We start from the raw sequence: 19,504 nt of genomic DNA on the forward strand, positions 1-19,504 counted from the left end.
GGGTTAAGAACCTGACGAGTATCCATGAGGATGCGGGTTTGATCTCCAGCCTCGCTCAGTGGGTTAATGATCTGGTGTTGCCGTGAGCTGTGGTATAGGTCACAGATGTGGCTCAGATCTGGTGTTGCTGTGGCTGTGGCTTAGGCTCTGATTGGACCCCTAGCCTGCGAACTTCCGTATGCCTCAGATGTGGCCCTAAAAAGAAAAAAAAAAGAACTTGGAAACTCATTTCCACACTTTTCTCTATAGAGACAATACTGACAATAGCAGTTGCATTCCAGGAGTTCCTGTCATGGCGCAGCGGTTAATGAATCCGACTAGGAACTATGACATTGTGGGTTCGATCCCTGGCCTCACTCAGTGGGTTAAGGATCTGGCGTTGCCATGAGCTGTGGTGGAGAGAGCAGATGCAGCTCAGATCTGCGTTGCTGTAGCTCTGGCGTAGGTCGGCGGCTACAGCTCCGATTAGACCCCTAGCCTGGCAACCTCCATGTGCCGCGGGTGCGGCCCTAGAAAAGACAAAAAAAAAAAAAAAAAAAAAAAAAAGCAGTTGCATTCCTAGGCCAGCTCAACCAACAGATTTTACCTATAATTCACCCCATAAATATTTATGGGGCACCTACTATGTGTGTCATGAGCCTGAACCGTCGTTCCAAGAGTGTGCCCTTGAGCTCTGGGCAGAGGATTACATTAGGGAGAGAAAGAGAGGAAGAGTGAAAAAACCAGTTTCTCTGCAAATCATTGAAAAAGAGGCCAAATCCAGCCACTGACACCTTGCCCTCAATCCTCCTTCTTCCCAGGGCCCCTCCCCTCGGGAGCCTCCAAGTCTCCCCTCCCCACAGGGACCCCCAGCATCCAGGCCCTTCCCCACCTTAGGAAGCTTGAGAAAATGAACGTTCCCAGGCCCTTTCCAGCCAAAGGACTCCAGAAGCTCTGGGTGGGTCCTGAGGGGGTCGTGCCACCCATGCTACCACGCTTAGGCGATCTTGCTTTACTGCTGAGCCTCAAACATGGTTTTCCTTCAGAATCGCCTGGAAGCCTAGACCCCCGAACTGGTGAATCCAGAATCTCTGGGGGTGGGACGCAAGGCCCCAGCATTTATTTCAAAAAATCCTGACTGTGTAGCCATGGTTAAGAAGCACCGCCTGCGCTGTTCTATTTCTCCCAAAAGTGTCCCTTTCCCTACACCTGCAGCCACAGGTGACCAACACTCACAGCTGCCCTCTCTCCCTACTCCCCTCCGCATCTGTTTGCTCCTTGGGACCCATGTCCATGGCTCAGTGACACTTAGTGCATTTGCCTGGACTCGGGTCTGTGGGACTGGAGATGGTGTGTCTCCCTCTTGGGTCAATGTCGTTTGTCTGGATGTGACAACCTGGGGCTGGACTGGATGGCCCTGCAGCTCTTCCAGCTGGGGTGGGGGGCCAGGGGGGTGCGGCCAGGAGTTCTGCAGGTTACAGCTTCCGCGCCCCGTGGAAACCTTTCAACCACTGGGCCCTCCTGGGTGGCACAGGCTCACGCCGCGTGCAGGTCCCATCCCCATCTTGGCGGAAGGTGATTTCACATTTGTAACAATTATTCACTTAATTGGGTTCCAATTAAATCGGAGAGGAAGCGGAAGGCTGTGTCTGTGTTTATTCCCCTCCCTCCTCCTCCTGCACATCAAAGAGAAAGCAGGGAGGGTGACAAACGGGCTTTATGCATCTGGAACAATCCCGCCTTCTGTCGGGCACAGGCAGGGTGTGCTGGGCTGGGCCCCGCCTGCTGCCTTCTGAGCAGCTCGCAGGCCTGCGTTTCTAACAGGGGCTGGACTCAATCAAAGGTCCTGGTGGTGCTGGGTGCCCAGGCAAGAGCCAGGGCTTCTCATGGGCTTCCCCCCACTGGGAAACTGAGTGGGGTCCCAGGAACCAGCAGCAGAAGTGAAGAGACCAGCCCCAGTCAAGCAACACCACCCAGAGTCCCCCAGTGGCCTGAGGGGTGGGTTAAGGGGACCCAGCCCTTGGCAGCTGGGCTCCCTGGGGGTCCCTAGGTCTGCCGTGGGTGGCAGTTTGGGACAGAGACACTGCTGCTCTCCATTCAACCAGCAGCTCTGCTTTGATCTGCATTATATATCATCTGGATTCTATATGAGTTACCTGTTTCCTATAATGTATTATATTATGTATATTGCGTATTTCTCTGGCCAAAAAAAGGAGATAATCAATGATTGAACGCAATCCTATCACATCTCAGATAGGAAATCTGAGGCCCAGAGGGGGAAGGGACTTGCTTAAGGCCACACCACCACTGCAGAGGGGAGGTTGCTAAGATCAAGGTTTTTGTCCCCATCTCAGCCCCCAGTGGCCGGGAGATGGTGGCGCACACGGGCAGGCGGTGAGGAGGGGGCTGGATGGAAGGGTGAGCCAGGCCAGGGCCCCCCAGGAAGCGCTCTCCTCCCACCTCTGGCCTCTGCTCCCCAAGTGGGGCCCTTCTCGGGTTCACACCGAAAAGGGGTCAGGAGGTCCTGATGGTGACCAGGGGCGGAGGCTGGGCTCATGTCCATGGGGTCCCTTTGGCTGGATGCCCTACTCTATGGAGAACCAGGCCCATATGGGGGGGGGGGGCCTCTGGTCACAGAAGCACCTCCGAGGGGCCAAATCTATAGAAAGACGCATGTCCACTCAGCATCTGGAACACAGCAGGTGCGGAGAAAAGCTTTGTAGAATGAATCAGTGAATGAATGAACGAAGCAAGGAAACAGATCCCAGGCTAGGCGTCAGGACCCAGATGTCTAATCCAGGGTGAAGGAAGTGAGGCTTGGCAAGGGAACTGGTCGAAGAACAAAGGAAGTTAGAATCAGAGGGGCTGCTGGGCGCCTGCCCCCCTGCCCCTCCCCCAGCAGCCCTGCCCAGAGAGAACCCCCCCACCCCCGTGACCCATCGACGGGGCAGGGGCGGCCTCTCGTGGGGAAGCCCCTAGTCTGATGGGAGAGGCATCTCTTCTCTGGAGGAGCCCCGGAGCGGAGGGGGAGGCCCCGCCGTCTCCCTCCCAGGTGGGCGCCCGGGGAAGGACACGGGAGGGCTGCCCCGAGGAGCAGGGGGGGATGTCTCGGGGGGGATGCACTTGGCTTGGGCAGCCTCCAGTCTGAGGGAGGAGGCAGGGCTGGGTCTCGGAGGCCATGCACCCCTTGCTGCATTTGGAGCAGCAGGGCCATGCTGCGTCTGGGTGCCCTGCAGAAAGGAGCTGGGAGCTGCAGTCAGGCAGGAAGAGAGCCATCGACATGCCGGTCAGGCAGCCAGTCGCTGAGTTATTATTATTTCTTTCTTTCTTTCTTTCTTTTTTTTTTTTTTTTTTGAGCTACTTAGAGCAATTTACAGAAATCATTTAGGGGCCGTTTAGGGAGAAGAGAAAAGATGAAGAGTTTTCAAGGCAGGGCCCGGGGATGGTTTTACGCAGATCAGCTTGGCAGGGCTCTGGAGAAAAGGGGATCCGGGTTCTGAAGGGTGTGGGGAGCTGGGGGAGGGCTCTGGTTGGACAAATCTGGCTGGAAGACCCCCAGGCAGCAGCCAGGGACCCAGGAAAAGGGGTGGGTGGGGATGTATGTTGGGCAGAAGGCCAAGACCCAAGAAAAGGAGGGATGCTGACACCGGCGGGTGAGCCAGCCGCTCAGCCTCGGTATCCCCTTTTGTAACAGACACGCCTGCATGAGTGCGCTGAGCACACTGGGGCCAAGCTGGACGGGTGTGACACTTCGTCTATGACACTGGGGCCTGGAGGATGTGCCTTGGGACCTGGAACCACAGACTCAGGCGATCAGGGCCCGGGGGGAGCGGAAGACACAGTCTCCGGAGCCAGAGTCTCCCACTCTGCCTCTGCCTCGTCTGTGAGCCGAGCCAATCGCTTCCTCCCTCTAAGCCTCAGTCTCCTTATCCGCATGATGGGGATCCTGAGGCCGATCTGTGATAAGGTGAGAAAGTGGAGCCACTGTGGAACTGCCATTGGCTCCAGGCCCCTGGGTCACTGCGGGGGCACCGAGGGAAAGTTCAAGGTTGAGAACGTGACCTTCCAACACCCTGTCTTCCTGCCTCCCCCACCCCTACCAGAGGGAGAAATCACATTTCGAGGGCTGGGCAAGGACAGAACTGGCCTTCCCTGGGCTGAGATCAGAGGCCCGAACCAAATGCCTGGGGAATGCAGGTGGAGGGGTATGTGTGTGCGTGTGTGTGTGTGCGCGCGCATGCATGATGTGGAAGAGCAGGAGTGGGAAGGGAAGGGAACAGAGGAAGATGAAAAAAGGACCAGGCATGCTCTGCTCCCAGCACAGTCCACGCACTGTTTCTTCATCACCTTAACAGCCCTACGAGGAAGGTATTCATATCAGCCCATCTTGCAGATGTAGAAACTGAGCTGCAGGGCAGTAAAGGCATTTTCCCCAGCCCGCAAAGCCAGGACACAGCAGCGGAATGTATGAACAAAGGGAAAGAATAACTATCCCCCCTCTGGTCCATGTCACCCATTTAGTGCCCAGATGTTCACATGTCATGCTCTTTGTGATGGGATCCTTGGAGATGGAATCTGGTTATTCCCCGTAAACACCGTGCTGGTTGGGCTCACCCCCTGAATGTGGCCATGGGGAAGCTGAAGATGGGGGGGGGGCATGCCCTGACCTATGAACAACCAGCTTCCTTCAGCCATGGGTGGCCAGGATGCTTCCCAACCTCCAATACCCTTGTGTAAAACTTCAGAAGACAAGAGCAAGGCCATGGCCTGGGAGCCAACCCACGGCCTGGGTCTCAGGTTCAGCTCTGCCGCGCTGTGTGTGCTGAGCTAAGATCATTGCCCTCTCTGGACCTTAGTCTCGCCATCTTTCAAATAGGGGTGGTGCCAGGAATGAGAGGGGCCTGAAGCTCTCATCTCCCTCCCTTGACTTCAAGCATCTCCCCTGGAGCGGCCCCTCTGTGCCCCACTCTAGAGGGGACTTCAGAGCGTGAACCAGCTCTCAGTGCATTGAACAAGTGCTGGTGGAAGGCCAGCTGCATGCAGGGTGCCAGACAAGGAGGCTCACACACGCTCTCCTGCCCTTGGCCAGGACTTCAGCAAGGGAGGTGTACTGATAGCATCTCTGTCCATCCAGCCTCTGGGCCATGCCAGGTACTCTACATGCATCTGCTCCTTGAATCCCCACCATGTGAGATGCAGGCGCTGTTTGTTATCAACCCATTTTACAGATAAGAAACCTGAGGCTTAAGGAACAGAAATGACTCCCTCCAGGTGGGTGGCAGAGCAGAGGTTCCCTCGCTGCCTTGCCATACCCTCTCCACTGCAGTAGGGAGTGGACGAAGGTCACTCCATGTGGCTGCTGGAACTCCGTGCACCCATTCACAGAGATTTGGGCAGTGGTGGCCCCCCCTCCGAAATCCAGGTGAGCTGGTCTCGGCTTGTCTTCACCTCTGCCCCCTGCACGGAAATTGTCTATATCCTCAATCCACATCGGCTGGGAACCGTATCTTCCTGCCACGTGACCGGCATTTGTCACAGCGCTTGGCATGGAGCATATGTTCAAACAGCCACGCTGAGTCAACCCGTAGCTACTTTTTACTGAGCACTTACTACAAGCCGGACCCTGCACCAAGCACATTCCAGGCATTAATAATTTATTCAGTCCCATAACAACTTTGCGAGGAAGGTACTCAAAGCAACCCACCTAAGAGATGTTGAAAATGAGCTACGGGGCAGCGAGGTCACGTTCCCAAGCCCGCAAACCTAGGATACGGCAGCTGAGTGGGTGAGTGAAGGCAGGCGGACGGGGAAAGAATAAACATTCCCCCTCCCGCCCCTGTCACCTGTTTAGCGCCAGGATGTCTCTTCCCCGTGGCTCCCTGGGTGGAAAGGGGGAGAGGAGGGGAAGGAGCAATCTTTCCATTCATTCATTCCGCACAATAGGTACGGAGCATATCTTCTCAGGCGAGGCACCCATCCAGGTGTTGGGAATGCAGCTGTGAATAGAACAGATGTGGCCGCTCCAGGGGGCTTCCATTTCGAGGGGGTGGGTGTCAGTTTAGAACAAGCAGACACATTATACCGTATGTGGGGGGAGGGAAAGGGGGCAGGGTCGGGGCAGAGTCAGGGGCGGGCAGGGCTGTTTTGAGGGGGGGATGGCGGGGGAGGGCCACTCTAAGATGCATTTGAGGGGGGACCTGAAACGGAGGTGGATGGTCGGCGAGTCATGCTTATGTGGGGGGGGACAAGGTCAGGCAGAGGGGCAGTGAGGACCTGAGGCTCCCTGCCTGGCACGTGTCACAAAAAGGACAGTGTGGCCCGTGCTGAGCAGGTGCGAGGGAAGATATGGTCAGAGAGGTGTGCCTGGGAAGAGGGACAATCACACGGCCTTGTCAGCCCCTGGAGGACCCTGGCGGTCACTCTCCGTGAGCTCAAGGGTTCTGAGCAGAAGGGTGACTCCCTGGGACTTGGCGGTTTTACAGCATCTCTGGCAGAGCAGGGAGGAGGGTGGCCCCTGGGAGGAGCTGGGAGCTGCTGTCTGCATGCATGGGAGGCCCCATGGCCAGCATGACCCATGCGAGGCTGGGGACGTGCCGAGCGGGCTCCAGGCTGGGCAGGGAGAAGGGCTGCAGAGAGTCCCTGGGGCTCAGTGGCCTCCAGAGCACGGACTCCAGGGCCCTGAAAATACCTCCGCGGGGAGATTGTCGAAGGGCCCCTGGGGAGCACCCCGCCCTGCACTGTCCAGGATGGTGGCCACTCGCCACACGGGGCTCTTGAACAACTGAAATGGGGCCAGTTGGCGCTGCGATGTGTGGCTGAGAGTGTAAAATGCACTGGAGATTTTGAAGATGTAACACAAAAGGAGAAAAGAGAATGTAACAAGTCTCGTTAATGACACACTGATTACGTGTTAAAATGATCACCTTTTTATTTATTTATTTGCTTGTGCTTTTAAATTACTATTATTATTATTTGTCTTTTTAGGGCTGCACCTGCAGCATATGGAGGTTCCCAGGCTAGGGGTCTAATCGGAGCTGTAGCCGCCGTTCTGCACCAGAGCCACAGCAACGCGGGATCCGAGCCGCGTCTGCAACCTACACCACAGCTCACGGCAACGCCGGGTCCTTAACCCCCGGAGTGAGGCCAGGGATCAAACCCGCAGCCTCATGGTTCCTAGTCGGATTCGTTTCCGCTGCACCACGATGGGAACTCCTTAAATTATTTTTTAAATTAAAGTACAGTTGATTGACAATGTTGCGCCAATTTCGGCCGCACAGCAGTCACCTAGCCGTCCATATCCTTGCGCAGCCCCCAACACCCCTGCAGGACAGGAGTGCCTCTCTTCCTATTGTTTGCTGATGAGGAATCTGAGACAAAAGCAGGAGCAGTCAGCTCTGGGACCATGGCCTCCAGAAGCTTTCAGGCTGCAGGATGCCCTGGAACAAGCCTTTCAGAGCTGGCCGGGCTTGGTTAAAAACTCCCTATAACCCTCGACCTGCTTCCTGGCACTGGCCCAGGCTGCCTGCCCTGACGGTGTCCAGGGCGCCTTTATGCCCCCCTTGGGGGCTGCCGTGGAGGAGATGCAAATACGGAGAAGCTGCGGCCTCGAGGGCCAGGTACCACCCCACGTGGCGTGCTGTCCCAGGAATTCCCTCTCCAATCGGGCTGGAGAAGCCCTGAGAAGCGGGGGTGATGCTTGAGGCTGCTTTCCCGGGAAGGAGCGGAGGGAAGCAGGGAGGGAGGGAGAGGGGTGGGCAGCTGGCCACTGCTGTTTTTAAAACAAGCAGCCTGTTGCTAGGAGGTATCAAGGGTAGAAAAAAATTAAAGACCCCAAACAAAACGAAACCAGAAAAACCCAACCACCGGAAGACAACTCTCCGGGAACTCTCTGGCACTGTTTTAAACATGCTTCTGGGCAACGAGCACCAGCTCCAGGCACGAAAGAAAGGAAACAAACCCTCTGCCTCTGTTTCCTGAGCCCTCCAGCGGGGACCCAGCTTCTCTGTTCTGGGCAGTTTCACACACATGGGTGTCTTATCTGTGCAGCAGCCCCGCGGAGGGAGGTGATGCTATTATACCCATTCTGCAGGTGGGGAAGCTGAGGCTCAGGGAGACGAGGCAGGCCAGGCTCTGAGTCACCTAGCTACACGGCAGCAGGCCTGGGATTCCAACCTATATTTGGTTTTGTGTGACTCGAAAACCCAAAAGAGTCTGATGTGGCTGGTATCTTGCGAGGCGTTCCTGGAGCTGCCAGGAGGACGGATGAGGAGGGAGGCTGGGCCTCTATTAAAAACGGTGAGGGAGGCCCCATCTGCCTCAGCTCTCCCACTGGACCACCGATGGGAAAATTAAGGCACTCCTGTCCCCACCCAAGGGGGTCAGAACCGGCTGTGAGCCACAGGCAAGTCCCTGCGGGTCTCTGGGCCTTAAAAGCTGCTAAAAGAATAAAACTACTGTGCCGTGCGAACCCTACGGGCTCTGTACTGCCCGTCTGCCATCCAGTCTCACAGAGGCAGAAAGCAAGGCTCCCTGAATGGAAGCCTCCGAGAGCAGGTCACATCTGTTCTGTCCACAGCTGTATTCCCAACACCTGGACCAGCGCCTCGCCCAGAGAAGATGCTCAGTACCTCTTGCCCCCCAGGGAGAGCCAGCAGGAGGAGACATCTGGGCGCCATCCCCTCACGGGCAGCTCTTCCCACGCCGGACTCAGAGCTGGTAGGCCAGGGACCATCTTTGCCCTGTGTCTGCTTTCCCCAGGGTCTTGGACTCACAGCGGATGCTGACTGATTAGTCTCGAGAGGCTGAATTCTTGAACCTGGTTAAGACCTTCGGAAGAGCGGCACCTCCTCCGGGAAGCCTGCCCTGATGTCTCCAGCACTTAGGACATTTCTCCTCTCACCACACTGTATCCCTTCCAACCTGTCTAAGGCAGAATGTGATCGCACGCTGTGCAGAGCTGGCTCATCAGCTCCGGACACCCCCTTCGAAGCTCCCCCTGGGACGGGCCCCCTTGGGCTCTCCCTTCGCAGTCCTTATCACAGTGCCTGGCATGTGTGTACACAATTAATAACGATCACATTGAGAACTCTCCCTTTCAGACACTTACTCTGGGATCGGTACTATTCTAAATACTTGACTCGGAGCAATGATTCATTTCATGGTCGCAACAGCCCTCTATGTTGGATATTTTGATAATCATTTGCAGATGAGGAAACAGGCACTGCGGTAAAGTAACTTGCCCAGAAATCACAAGCAGATGGACAGAGCCAGGCGATTTGGTCTTAGAGCTGAGAGCAGGGGAGAAGCGAGAGCCGAGGAGGAGAGCTGAGAGCCTCAGGACCAAGCTGAAACCCAACAGAGTCAAAGGCAGACGCCAAGGGAACGGCTCCTGGGGCCCAGTACAGAGCGTGTCCCGTAGTAGGTACTCAGTTAATAGAAGTTACGAAAATACCTAGAGAGTTCAGGAGCTGCTCAGACCCAGGTGGGTGGGTGGGTGGCTGGGGCAACAGCCAAGCAGGGAGCCCCCGCCTCTGCACCGTGCCAGCCCCACCCCCGGCCCTGCTGCTCACCCCACCACCTCCCCCAGCTCCAGCCTCCTTTCCCCGGCATCTCAGACCTCTCATGCACGGGGCTGGCGGCTGGCAGTTTTTCTCCTGCCGAGAACAGCCACAGAAAATTGAGATCATTTCTCTGCTGTGTTGGCAGCTGAGAAAATGGCAGTTTTTCCTATTTCCAATCCAAGAGTTCCTTCCTATTGGATGATGGCCCTACATGCCCATCTGCCCCCAGGAGGGACAGGGCAGGGGAGAGTGTGGGTCACCCCGGGGCAGGTCACCTCGTTAGCTAAGAGGTGTGGGCTGCAGTGCTCATATGGTGGCAGGGGACTGGGGGTGTCGGGGGCTGGTGGTGGGAGGGGGGGTTCATCAGTTGAGCACCTGTAGACATAAAACTGGGACAGGTAGAGAGGTCAAAGCCACAGAGTCGCCGTGGGACTTCTCAGAGTCATGGGCAGACTGGGTTGAGCCGCAGCCCCATTTTACAGAGGGGAGGCCTGAGCCCACAGGGGTGGCCACACAGCTCATTTGGGTGGGCGGGTCTGGAAGCCAGCTTTGCAAATCCTTAGGTGGTTTCTGCAGCAGCCTGGCCCCTGCACACCCTGGTCCTGCCTCCAGGGGGGTGGCTGAGGGGTGGCAGGAAAGACAGCCGCAGCCAGGGTTGTGAGGGAGCAAGAGGCTAAAGAGAGCAGAGCAAGGTCCCCTCTGTGGCCCCGGAGATGGGGTCCCCACTCCTATAGGTCTGGAGCTCTGCAAGCCGCAGCCGCCATCAGATCAGGTCGCTCCTGCTCCACATCCTGCTGTGGCTCCCCATGTCTTAGCTCATCAGTTAATCTTCTTTCAAGGGCCTCCCTTCCCTTCATCTCCCCTCATCCTCCCCAGCTGGCCCTGTGCTCCAGCCCTTCTGGCCTCCTTGCTGTCTTGAATGGTCAAGTTCATCCTCGCCCTAGGACTGGTCCCTCTGTGATACCTGGATATTCGCTAAGTTTGCTCTCTCCCTTCCTTCGCGGCGCGAATGACACAGAATCAAGTGATCGTTCATTTGAATACTGCACAACCCCTCCCAACACACACACACACACACACTCACACACACACATACACACACACGAGCTGGCCTTCCCAATTCCCATACTCATCTTTTTTCTTATTTTCTTAGCACCTGTTGTCGTCTCACATATCATATAATTTACTTACTATGTGTATTTATTATTTACTGTCTACCTTCCTCCCACCTCCAGCCCCACAAAAATAAAGGCTCCACCATTGCAGGGCTGTTTGCTATATTCACAGATTCAGACCAAGCGCCCAGAACAGTGCCCGGGGCACAGTAGGTGCTAACAGAATACTCGCTGAGTGACAGGGAAGGGCTCTCCGTGTTGCCGTGTGTGCACCAGTGTACACTTGCCCACTCCTCCGACACATCCTTAAATGCCTACTGTCTCACAGATATCCCGACACACCCCAGGAATACTGCGGCAGGGAAGAGGGCGCACACCCTCTGGGTCCATTCAATTCCATGCCAGCAGGGAGGCCAGGCAGCGCAGTCTGGTGGGTCTTTGCTCATCTCAGAATCGGGGCAGGGGTGCGGGGGGTCTTCTAGGAGGAAGCGTGGCTATACTGGGGCCTGAGTAGGAGATGAGGTGGAAGCGTGTCCTGGTCAGAGGGAACAGTATGTACAGGGGCTCTGACGTGGAAAAGAATGGGAACTCATTCAAGGACTGGGAGAAGCCTAGGGGGCAAGGGAGTGAGGAGCACAGGATGAGACCGGGGAGCTGCGTGGGGCCGGATGGCTGGGCCTCGCTCAAGCACAAGGGCCTTGGCTAGCGGTCCTGGTCTGTGCTTGTTCCCCGTATGCATGAGACAGAGGTATACGGCAGCGCTCGGGGGCAGAACCAGACCTGGAGAGCTGGTGCGGCCAGGACTCCCGCTGAGCCTCCTCTTTGCCCTCTGCAAAATGGGATCCCGCTTTCTGCCCTTCCCATCAGCTGCTGGGAGAGTCAAAAGAGATCATGTATCTACACTCCAAAGACGTGCTGAGACCCTTGAGTGGATCTCTGAGCGCCCACGGCTGTGTGTGTGCGCATCTGAGCGACCGCACTGCCAGCTCCCACCGACCCCATTCTCCCGCTGTGACAGGTCTGCTGCATCATCCACAGCAGGCTGCCAGAAATATACTCGCTCCTGGCCCTGAGCCAGGCTCCCCACCAGCCTTGGAGGCTGGGGGAAGGAGCAGGGAAGCCTGCAAGGTGGGGTCCTACAACCTCTGGGCCGAGGGGGTCATCGTGTCTCCCACGGGGGGGCCCCTCAACCTGCAAGAGGGCAAAGGCCACCTCGGAGGGCTGGTGCTGCACCTCCCCCATCGGACTGGGGCCTCTCTGAAGATGAGACCATCTGCCTTGTCATAGCGGGAGCTCCCCGAGGGCTGGAACCATTTTCCCTCTCGCCCTTCCTCCGCCTCAGTAAAGCGCAGAGGTTGCCACTCAGTGTAACCCTGGCTGATTCTGTTTAAGGGTTGACCATTTCTGGGGCCGTGTCCCTGGGGAGGGGTCCTGGCTGCCTGTGTCTCCCTCCCAGGGTCAGAGGCCTGGCCCTGTAGGGTCTGATGCTGTTCAGAGCTGGATCCCCGGATGGAGATGCCTCTGAGGGACCCGGAGCATCCTGAGCATCGTCTGTTGCTCCGGGTGGTCCTCACTGTCCCCGCTCTGAGGATCCTGAGACATGGGCCCAGGAAATGGAGAGAAGCTGAGAAATTCCTCCAGCAAGCACAGCACCTGCTGCCTTTCAGTGTGAAACGAACAGGAAGTCGTTTGAGAGAAGAGAGTCACCAGGTGCCCACCCTCATGGGCCAAAAAGATGCGGGTGAGACTGCAGCAGGAAGGACTCAGGTTTGATAAAAAGCAGAACTTTCCAAACAGAGATAATTATGTAGACAATTTAGACAAAAAGGGATTTTCTTCAATTACCTTTTCTACCCTTTTTTGGGCAATGAATTATTCATTCTTGCATTCATTCATTTGCACAACAAACCCTGAATAATCCAGGTAATTGCTTCCATTTTCCACTCTCTCCTGCTGGGTAGCCTGCCAGTCAGAGGGACCTGGGGCAGCAGCAGGATGGGCGGGGAGGATTGGGGGGGGGGCAGTAGGGGTGGAGGAGTTGCTGAAAGGGGCACACACAGGCCTGGAGGAGATAAGGATTTCTGGACCCCTCAGCCTGTCTCCCAACAGGAGCTTGTCCTTGTCCCTGTTACCCCTGTCCTCACCCTGGCTCAGTGCTTCCCTACCCTCCCCAAGCCCCCTGGGCCTCCAGAGACTGATGGGGTAGCTGGCAGAGCGCTGGCACTCCCTGATACACCGCTCACCCTTGGGCACTGCTGGGGTGTGGCACCACCAGCTGAATTGATGCTAAGGAGGCCCACTTTTCATTTAAAAAGACAGAGCAGGAAAACAGAAAAAAATTTATTTTCAAAAAAAAAAAAAAAAAAACCCACAACTGGTTCATTAATCTCTTATTAAAATTCCATGCTGAGCACTGGCGAGGCAGAAGTAAGGAAAACCCTGGGGAGGGAATGGGGGGGCGGTGAGAATCATATCCACTCGTTAGCATCCACTATGGGCCTCCGTGGAGGGAGGCAGGGGTGTGCGTGGAGGGACAGGCGGGGCGGGCAAGAGGTTGCTCCATGGCAGAATAAGTGAGTTGGAAAGCGGCTGGGCGGGTATGGCCCCCGACCTCACTTGGCAGAGGAGAAAAACCAGACTTTCCTGTGGCTCCCCAGCAGGTTGATGATAGAGTCAGGATTGGAAGCCCTCTCTGCTGCATCGGGGTGACTCTGATTTCAAACTGCCCTGAATTTCAGAATCGGGGTCCTTTTCTTTTCTTTTCTTTATGGCCACAGGTTCGCCACATGGAGGCTCCCAGGCTAGGGGTTGATTTGGAGCTGCAGCTGCCGGCCTCCACCACAGCCACAGCAGCATCAGATCCCAGTGGCCATCTGCGGCCTATGCCTCAGCTTGCAGCAACGCCGGATCCTTAACCCACTGAGTGCGACCAGGGATCGAACCCGCAACCTCATGGGTACTAGTTAGGTTCCTAACCCACCGAGCCACGACAGGAACTCCTTGGGGCCTTTTTCTCATCTCCCCAACTGGACTTCAAGCTCATGAAAAGGAGGCAAAGATCAGGTTTTGAACCCCTCTGCGTGCTCTCTGCAGGGCTTGGCAAGGTGTATTAACACTGCTGGTGACGACTATCTTGCGTGCTTGGGATCCAGGCAAGCTTGAGGCCGGATGTTTATCCTTTGAAGGGATAACAGAAGTGGCAGAATCTCTGCTGAGAGGCCCGCGGGAGCAGACTGCCAATCTAGGCAAGCCCTTTGGGCTCTGGTGCTAGTCCTGGTTCCAGCGGGAACTGGCAGGATGACCTTGGCCAGTCCCTTTCCCTCTCTGAGTGTCCGCTTCCACATCGACACAAGGGTTGGATGTGGAGGGTCTGAGATCTCTTTCAGTTTCAGCATCGTGGATGGACGTGGCTGTGTGTATAAGGCAGCAAAGAGACTACCCCCTCCCCGTCCCCCTGCCCCGCCCCAAGCTGGAATGGGTGCCTCTCGGGGTCTCAAATTCTGCAGCATCCCGGGCACTCACTACCCATCTCAGGCCGGGGGTCTCTCAGTTTCAGACAGGCTCCCAGTGAGAACACAGGAGATGCCCGGGTCCTGCCCTGGAATTTCAAAGTGGCCTCACCTCCCAAAGCCAAGCACTGAGCTGTCCTCAGAATGGATTCCAGTAAAGCTCATTTTCTGCCACCAAGTTTATAACACATCCCCACCTACTGGTCTTAAACATTAACAAGGCTGTGTTGTGGCGCAGGGTTCCATGTGGTCAGGGGATGGGTGTGTGCGGGAGGGGGCTGCGGGGAGCATCATCCCAAGGCCGCCACCGACCCTGTCCTCCTGCCATGTCCCTCCTGCGTGCCCAAGGAGCCCAGAGCCTGGGTACTCAGTGGGGTGGGGAGAACACGGACACAACCTAGAAGAAAAGCCGGACCGGTGACCATATAGGGGAGGACACATGCATTTGAGGTCACGTATCCGGAGCATCACAGGACACTAGATTCGCAGGCTACGGAGCTATGTTATAACAGGTCACCCCTGACACGTGTATCCGGTATGTGCCTACTGTGTGTCAAGCACTGGAGAGTGGGGCAAAAACAAAGAAGACGTGGATCCTGCCCTAAATGCAAGAGTGCGGGAATCAGGAAGGGTGCACCTATAAATATGCCACATATACCCTTCACACACACACACACACACACACACACACACACAGTGCAGTCCCTGAGGAGTGCTAAGAAGACAGTATGAAGGGTCAAGGCAGTACGGGAAAGAGATCAACTACTGCTGTTGGGAGTTGGGAGCTGCTGATGGGAAGCCCAGGGGTAATCTAGGCAGACTCCTTGGAGGAGGTGATGTTTCAGTTGGGCTTTGAAGGCAAGGTAAGGATTTCTGGAAGCAGGGTAATCCAGATGGAGGGGCTGGTGAGTGAAAAAGCAGAAAGGCAGGAAGGCGAGAAGAGTGACATCTGATAAAATGTGTGGAGGATGGAGAGAAGGCAGTACCACAGAAGTGAAGATTCATAAAGGGCCTTGGATGCTAGAGGGCCAGAGCGTGTATCTTTGATCCTACTGGCAACGGGGAGCCAGTGAAGGTTACTGATTAGGAAGCTGACATAACCAGTTCTCTAATAGGTTCAACCACCTCCATGCCTTGCTAAACTCCTATCCAAACTAAATATGGAGCAGAAAGCTTCCCCTGAGACCAGATGCAGGGAACCGGCCTTTTCAGATGGTTTCTGGCAGAAGCCTTGAGACAGGGAACAGTGCAGGGGATGCCACCGCCAAGGCCGAGCTGGGTCCTGAAAGGTAGCGGGGCTCCGTTCACACGTGGCATCTGCCTGGCCGTCTGGGCAGAGAGTGAGAAGGGGAGGGACAGGCCAGAGGCCATACTGCTTGGGGAGGGTGGGAAACATGAGGAGGCCGCCCAAGGTCACCCTGCTGGATGGCGCCCAGGTCAGAAACCCAGGCTATTTGGCTCCCAGTCTGGCTGTGTGGTCAAAGCCTCAGTAGCTGGCCAAGCACAAAAAATCTGCAATGGCACCTCCCACCCCAGCATCTTTGAACAGCCCAGAAATCCCAACCAAGAGTTAGCTTGAAATGGGACTGAATCCATGTACCTTTTTCCTGGGAGGGACATGGTTTGGGTGGGCGGGTGTTAGGCATTCCTAACCTAGGCAGGAGAAAGCCCCCCCCCCGGGGGGGGGGAGATGGTGTTGGGGGTGGGGGGTGGGGGTGGGGAGGAACTTTGGCCTTATCCATCTGGGTGAAGTCCCCAAGCTTTGAGCATCCGCTGATACCCTTCCCTAAGGGAGAGGAGACTGAGGCAGGGAATGGGGATTCAGAGAAGAGACTTAGAAAGGGAGACAGATAATCAGGAAAAGGAAATGCCAGCCCTGTGAGGGCTCCCTGCTCCCCCTCCTCAAATAACTTCCAGGACCAAGAGGGCAGAGAGGAGGCACTGCCATCTAAGGAGAAGAGGAGTCAGATGGCTGGTGCTCCAGGAGAAGCAATGCCAGGACACCAAGGCCCTACCGGGTGACCTGGGTTTCCGGAAGCAGAAAGAATTCTGGCCGATGAGGGAGGGGAAAGGATGCTTCATGCAAGGCGGAAGGCTCAGGAAGGTGGTTCCTGGAAACCTAGTAAGTGTGTCTGAGCTGCCTGGAGGTGGGGCCATGGCTGGGCTTTTGGAGGGGAACTCTGGCAGCAAGGTGCCAAGGGTGGGGGCAGAATCATGCCAAGATTCAGGCCTGAGCTGGGTTTCCTCCTGCTGCACCCCCAAACTCCTGCTTACCAGGTGGGGGTCGCAAGCCTCGCCCCTGCAGCTCCAGTGCGCAGATAACCACCTCCCACCGCCCACCTCCCACCTCCTCCTCACCCTCTCCCCACCCTCAGCCTTGCACAGGGAGCCTGGGATTTGTTTCCCAACAGGGCCCCCCCACCTTCTGATGGGGAAGTGATGGTGGCCTTGCCTGGTGAAATGGACGCAAAACAGCACCCTTCCAACCCCAGTCACCCCCTCCCCGAAGCCGGAAATAACCAATGTACTCGCAGAGGCAAGTCAGCCTGCTCCCCACCCGCCCCTAGACTCAGGACCCCAGATTCCCAGAGCCGGTTCCTTTCCTTCTTTTTTCAACCTTGGGACCTGCGCTTTGGTCAGGGTGACAGAGGCCGCTGGTTAGAGACCTTGGGCGTGCTCACGGCCGGCCTGAGCAGGCTTCTAGGGACCGGTCAGATGTGGGCAAAGCTGAGCTAGGCACTTCGGGGATGCTCCACCAACGCGGAGAGCCCGCTTCCCCCTCCAACCTAGGCCCTCTCCAGTCTCTCCAGGCTCAGCCCTCGGGGCGTGGGGCAACCAAGTCCTCCACCCCTTGCTGGTTGGGGAACTGGGTCCCAGCTCTGCTGCTTCCCTGTTGGGAGGGGCCCGAGAGCCTCTCTTCATTCTCCTCTCCCCCTCCCCCAGCTCTCTCCCTTCCCCCTCGGTCAGCGCCCCTAGCCTCCTGGAGCGCCTCCAGCTTGCGGAAGGCCCGCTGCAGCCTCCTCCGCTCGGATCTGAGTTCCCACTCTGGGGGGCCGTGCCGAGACCCTCGGTCCCCCACCCGTATCGCTGCTGTCCCACTGCCAAAGCGCGCCAACCCCGGCTCCTCCCTCTCCCGCCCCCTATACCGCGGAGCCCCGGGCGAGCCTGGGGAGCAGACGCAACAGATTGCAGAACGCGAGAGCGCGGAGCCCGCTCCCTCCGCCCGCCGCCCGCCGCCCCGGCCTGCGCCGCTGCCCAGACCCCCGCCCTCTGGCTCTGCTAAGCCGGCCATTTAGATGCAGCTCACAGGACGCCGGGCGGGCGAGTCGCCGCGGCTCCCTGGGCCCCGATCAGTCCACTTCCCTTCTCCCGGATCGCCGCAGGAAGCGAGGCGGCTGGCGGCGTGGCCCCGCACCGGCTAGTGCGCCGGGGGTGGGGGAAGACACGATCCCCGCGGACCCCAGAAGCCCTTAGCCGGGTCGGCTCGGGGATTGGGAGTGTCAGGAGGGGCGACCAGGACGCGATCGAGCAGATCCCTGGGGTCCCTTTAGATTTCCGTGGGTGGACACGCCCCCAGACTCCTGGGTTTGGACCCTTCTTTCTAACCCGGAGAGGGTTTGAGTGACACCCCCGCCCCCCCCCCCGCTCTTTTCCGGCGCCGGGTTTGGTCCCCTGGGCGGGGCTCGCAGCCTCCGCTCCCGCCGAAGAGCTTGCGGGCTGGAGGTAACTCGAGCTGCACCCTAGATGCCAAGCTGGGAGCGGCGCAGGAGGAGGGGGTTCGCCTTCTCCTGGCTCCTTTCTACCCCCTCCAGCGGCGCCCGCCGCGTCTGCGCTCGCGAGTCCGCGCCGCGACACTTACCGTGGGCGAGCAGCGCCGAGAGGCAGAGCAGGGCGGCGCCGCCGCGGCCCGACATCCCTGGGGCCATGGCCGAGGCGGGAGCCGGAGGGGGCCGAGGGGGCAACAGTCGACGGCGACCTGGCCCCAGTCTGGGCTTGGTCACATCCAACTTAGGGTGGCCGTGGCGCCCGGCTGTCTCTGCTGAGGCTCTTGGGGCCAGGGAGTGCGATTCGGGGACACTTTGAGGGGAGGGGGCGTCCCAGGCGCCGCCGGCTACACCCTCGGAACTGGTGGGGGCGCAGCTCGGGGCGGGAGGAGCCTCCACCTCCCCCGGCTGGTGCCCCCTGCAGGATCTGTGCGGTGAGGGGGGAGCCGCACGTGCGGTCCCGGAGCCGGGTAGCCACCGGCGTCTCTCCCGCTGCCTAGAGCCAAGTGTCGGTTTCTCTGGCCCCGCAACCCAGCTCGAATCCAAACTCGCTCGAGGGTGCAGCTTTCCAACGCAAGCCCCAATTTCTTCGGTTTCGGTAATAACCCCACATGGATAGCGCGGCTTCCTTCTTCCAAGCGCCCTGCAGCAGCTCCAGCATGAAAATCCCAGGTTAGGTGCAAACGAAAGAGAAAAAGAAAATCCAGGCAACTTTAATCCGTCTGTAGAAGGAAAAGTTTCCGTGCAGTGCTGAGATTGGCGACGCGGGTCGCCACCACCGTAGGCAACGCCCGGACAGAACACCCGAGGTGGGCAGCCAGAGGCTCGTCCCCTCGCGGAGCTCGCTGCTGGGTTCCAGCGCGCTCCCTCCAGTCTCGACCAGGGCCCGGGTTCCACACAGGCAGGCTCAGCGCCGCCTGCCCGGGCAGCGGCTCCGCGGCTGGGGGGAGGGTGGCGCGGCCGCAACTGGCTGCCCCATGGATGGGGTTTGGAGAAGCGAGGGAGCGCGAAAGCCGGTTGCTGCGCCTGACCCCAGACCTTCCTGTCCCGGGCGCTGACACCAGCCTCCCAGCCGGGAGCGTAGTAGGATGGAGAGAGGCTTGGCCAGCCCGCGGCAGCCCGGGCCGACCCCCTCTCCTCCCAGGTCTCGCTGTCTCAGCGGAGGGGCGCGCTGTTCCTCCTCGTTCCTCACCTTCCCCGGGGGGACCTGCACAAACCTTGAACTTTTCCGGGGTTCAGAGTCTCCGACGTCTCCTTCTTCTCCCGCCCTGCCCCCGGATTCCCGATGTCTCGGTGCAGCCAGGCATCCGCGCTCTCTCTCTCTCTCTCTCTCTCTCCCCGAGTCAGTTTGGGTGAGCGGAGCGCCGCGCCAGCCCGGGCTGCGGCCGGCTAGACCCGGGCGCCACGCCAGGGGCCGGGGCACCCGGCGCCCGCGCAGCCCACGGCCAGGGAGGCGGCAGCTGGTGCCTACGGGGCCGAGCGGAGAGGAGGTGCCGGCAGGGGAGCCGGCTCCCCATGGACGAGTGTGGGGGGAGAAGAATCAAGGAGCAAAAAGGAAGAGGAGGTGGGGGGAGCCA

The 19,504-nt window shown here is 58.1% G+C and overlaps 1 protein-coding gene across 1 annotated transcript in view; it reads right to left on the bottom strand.

Annotated features, from left to right (window-relative positions):
• The window catches only part of TMEM132E (transmembrane protein 132E), a 54,083-nt gene extending 35,325 nt beyond the window's left edge, over positions 1–18,758 (bottom strand). The window contains exon 1 of the mRNA XM_084983135.1: positions 18,023–18,758. Coding sequence (XP_084839261.1) covers positions 18,023–18,089 — 67 coding nt within the window. The 5' untranslated portion in view covers positions 18,090–18,758. The remainder of the gene's footprint in view (positions 1–18,022) is intronic.
• Between the last annotated feature and the right edge of the window lie 746 nt (positions 18,759–19,504).

Source organism: Sus scrofa, chromosome 12, assembly GCF_054392235.1.
Source record: "Sus scrofa isolate SSC_HxYL_T2T_F1_AM1 chromosome 12, Sscrofa_HxYL_maternal_Yorkshire_Landrace_v2.0, whole genome shotgun sequence".
In the NCBI taxonomy this organism is placed as follows: Eukaryota; Metazoa; Chordata; class Mammalia; order Artiodactyla; family Suidae; genus Sus; species Sus scrofa.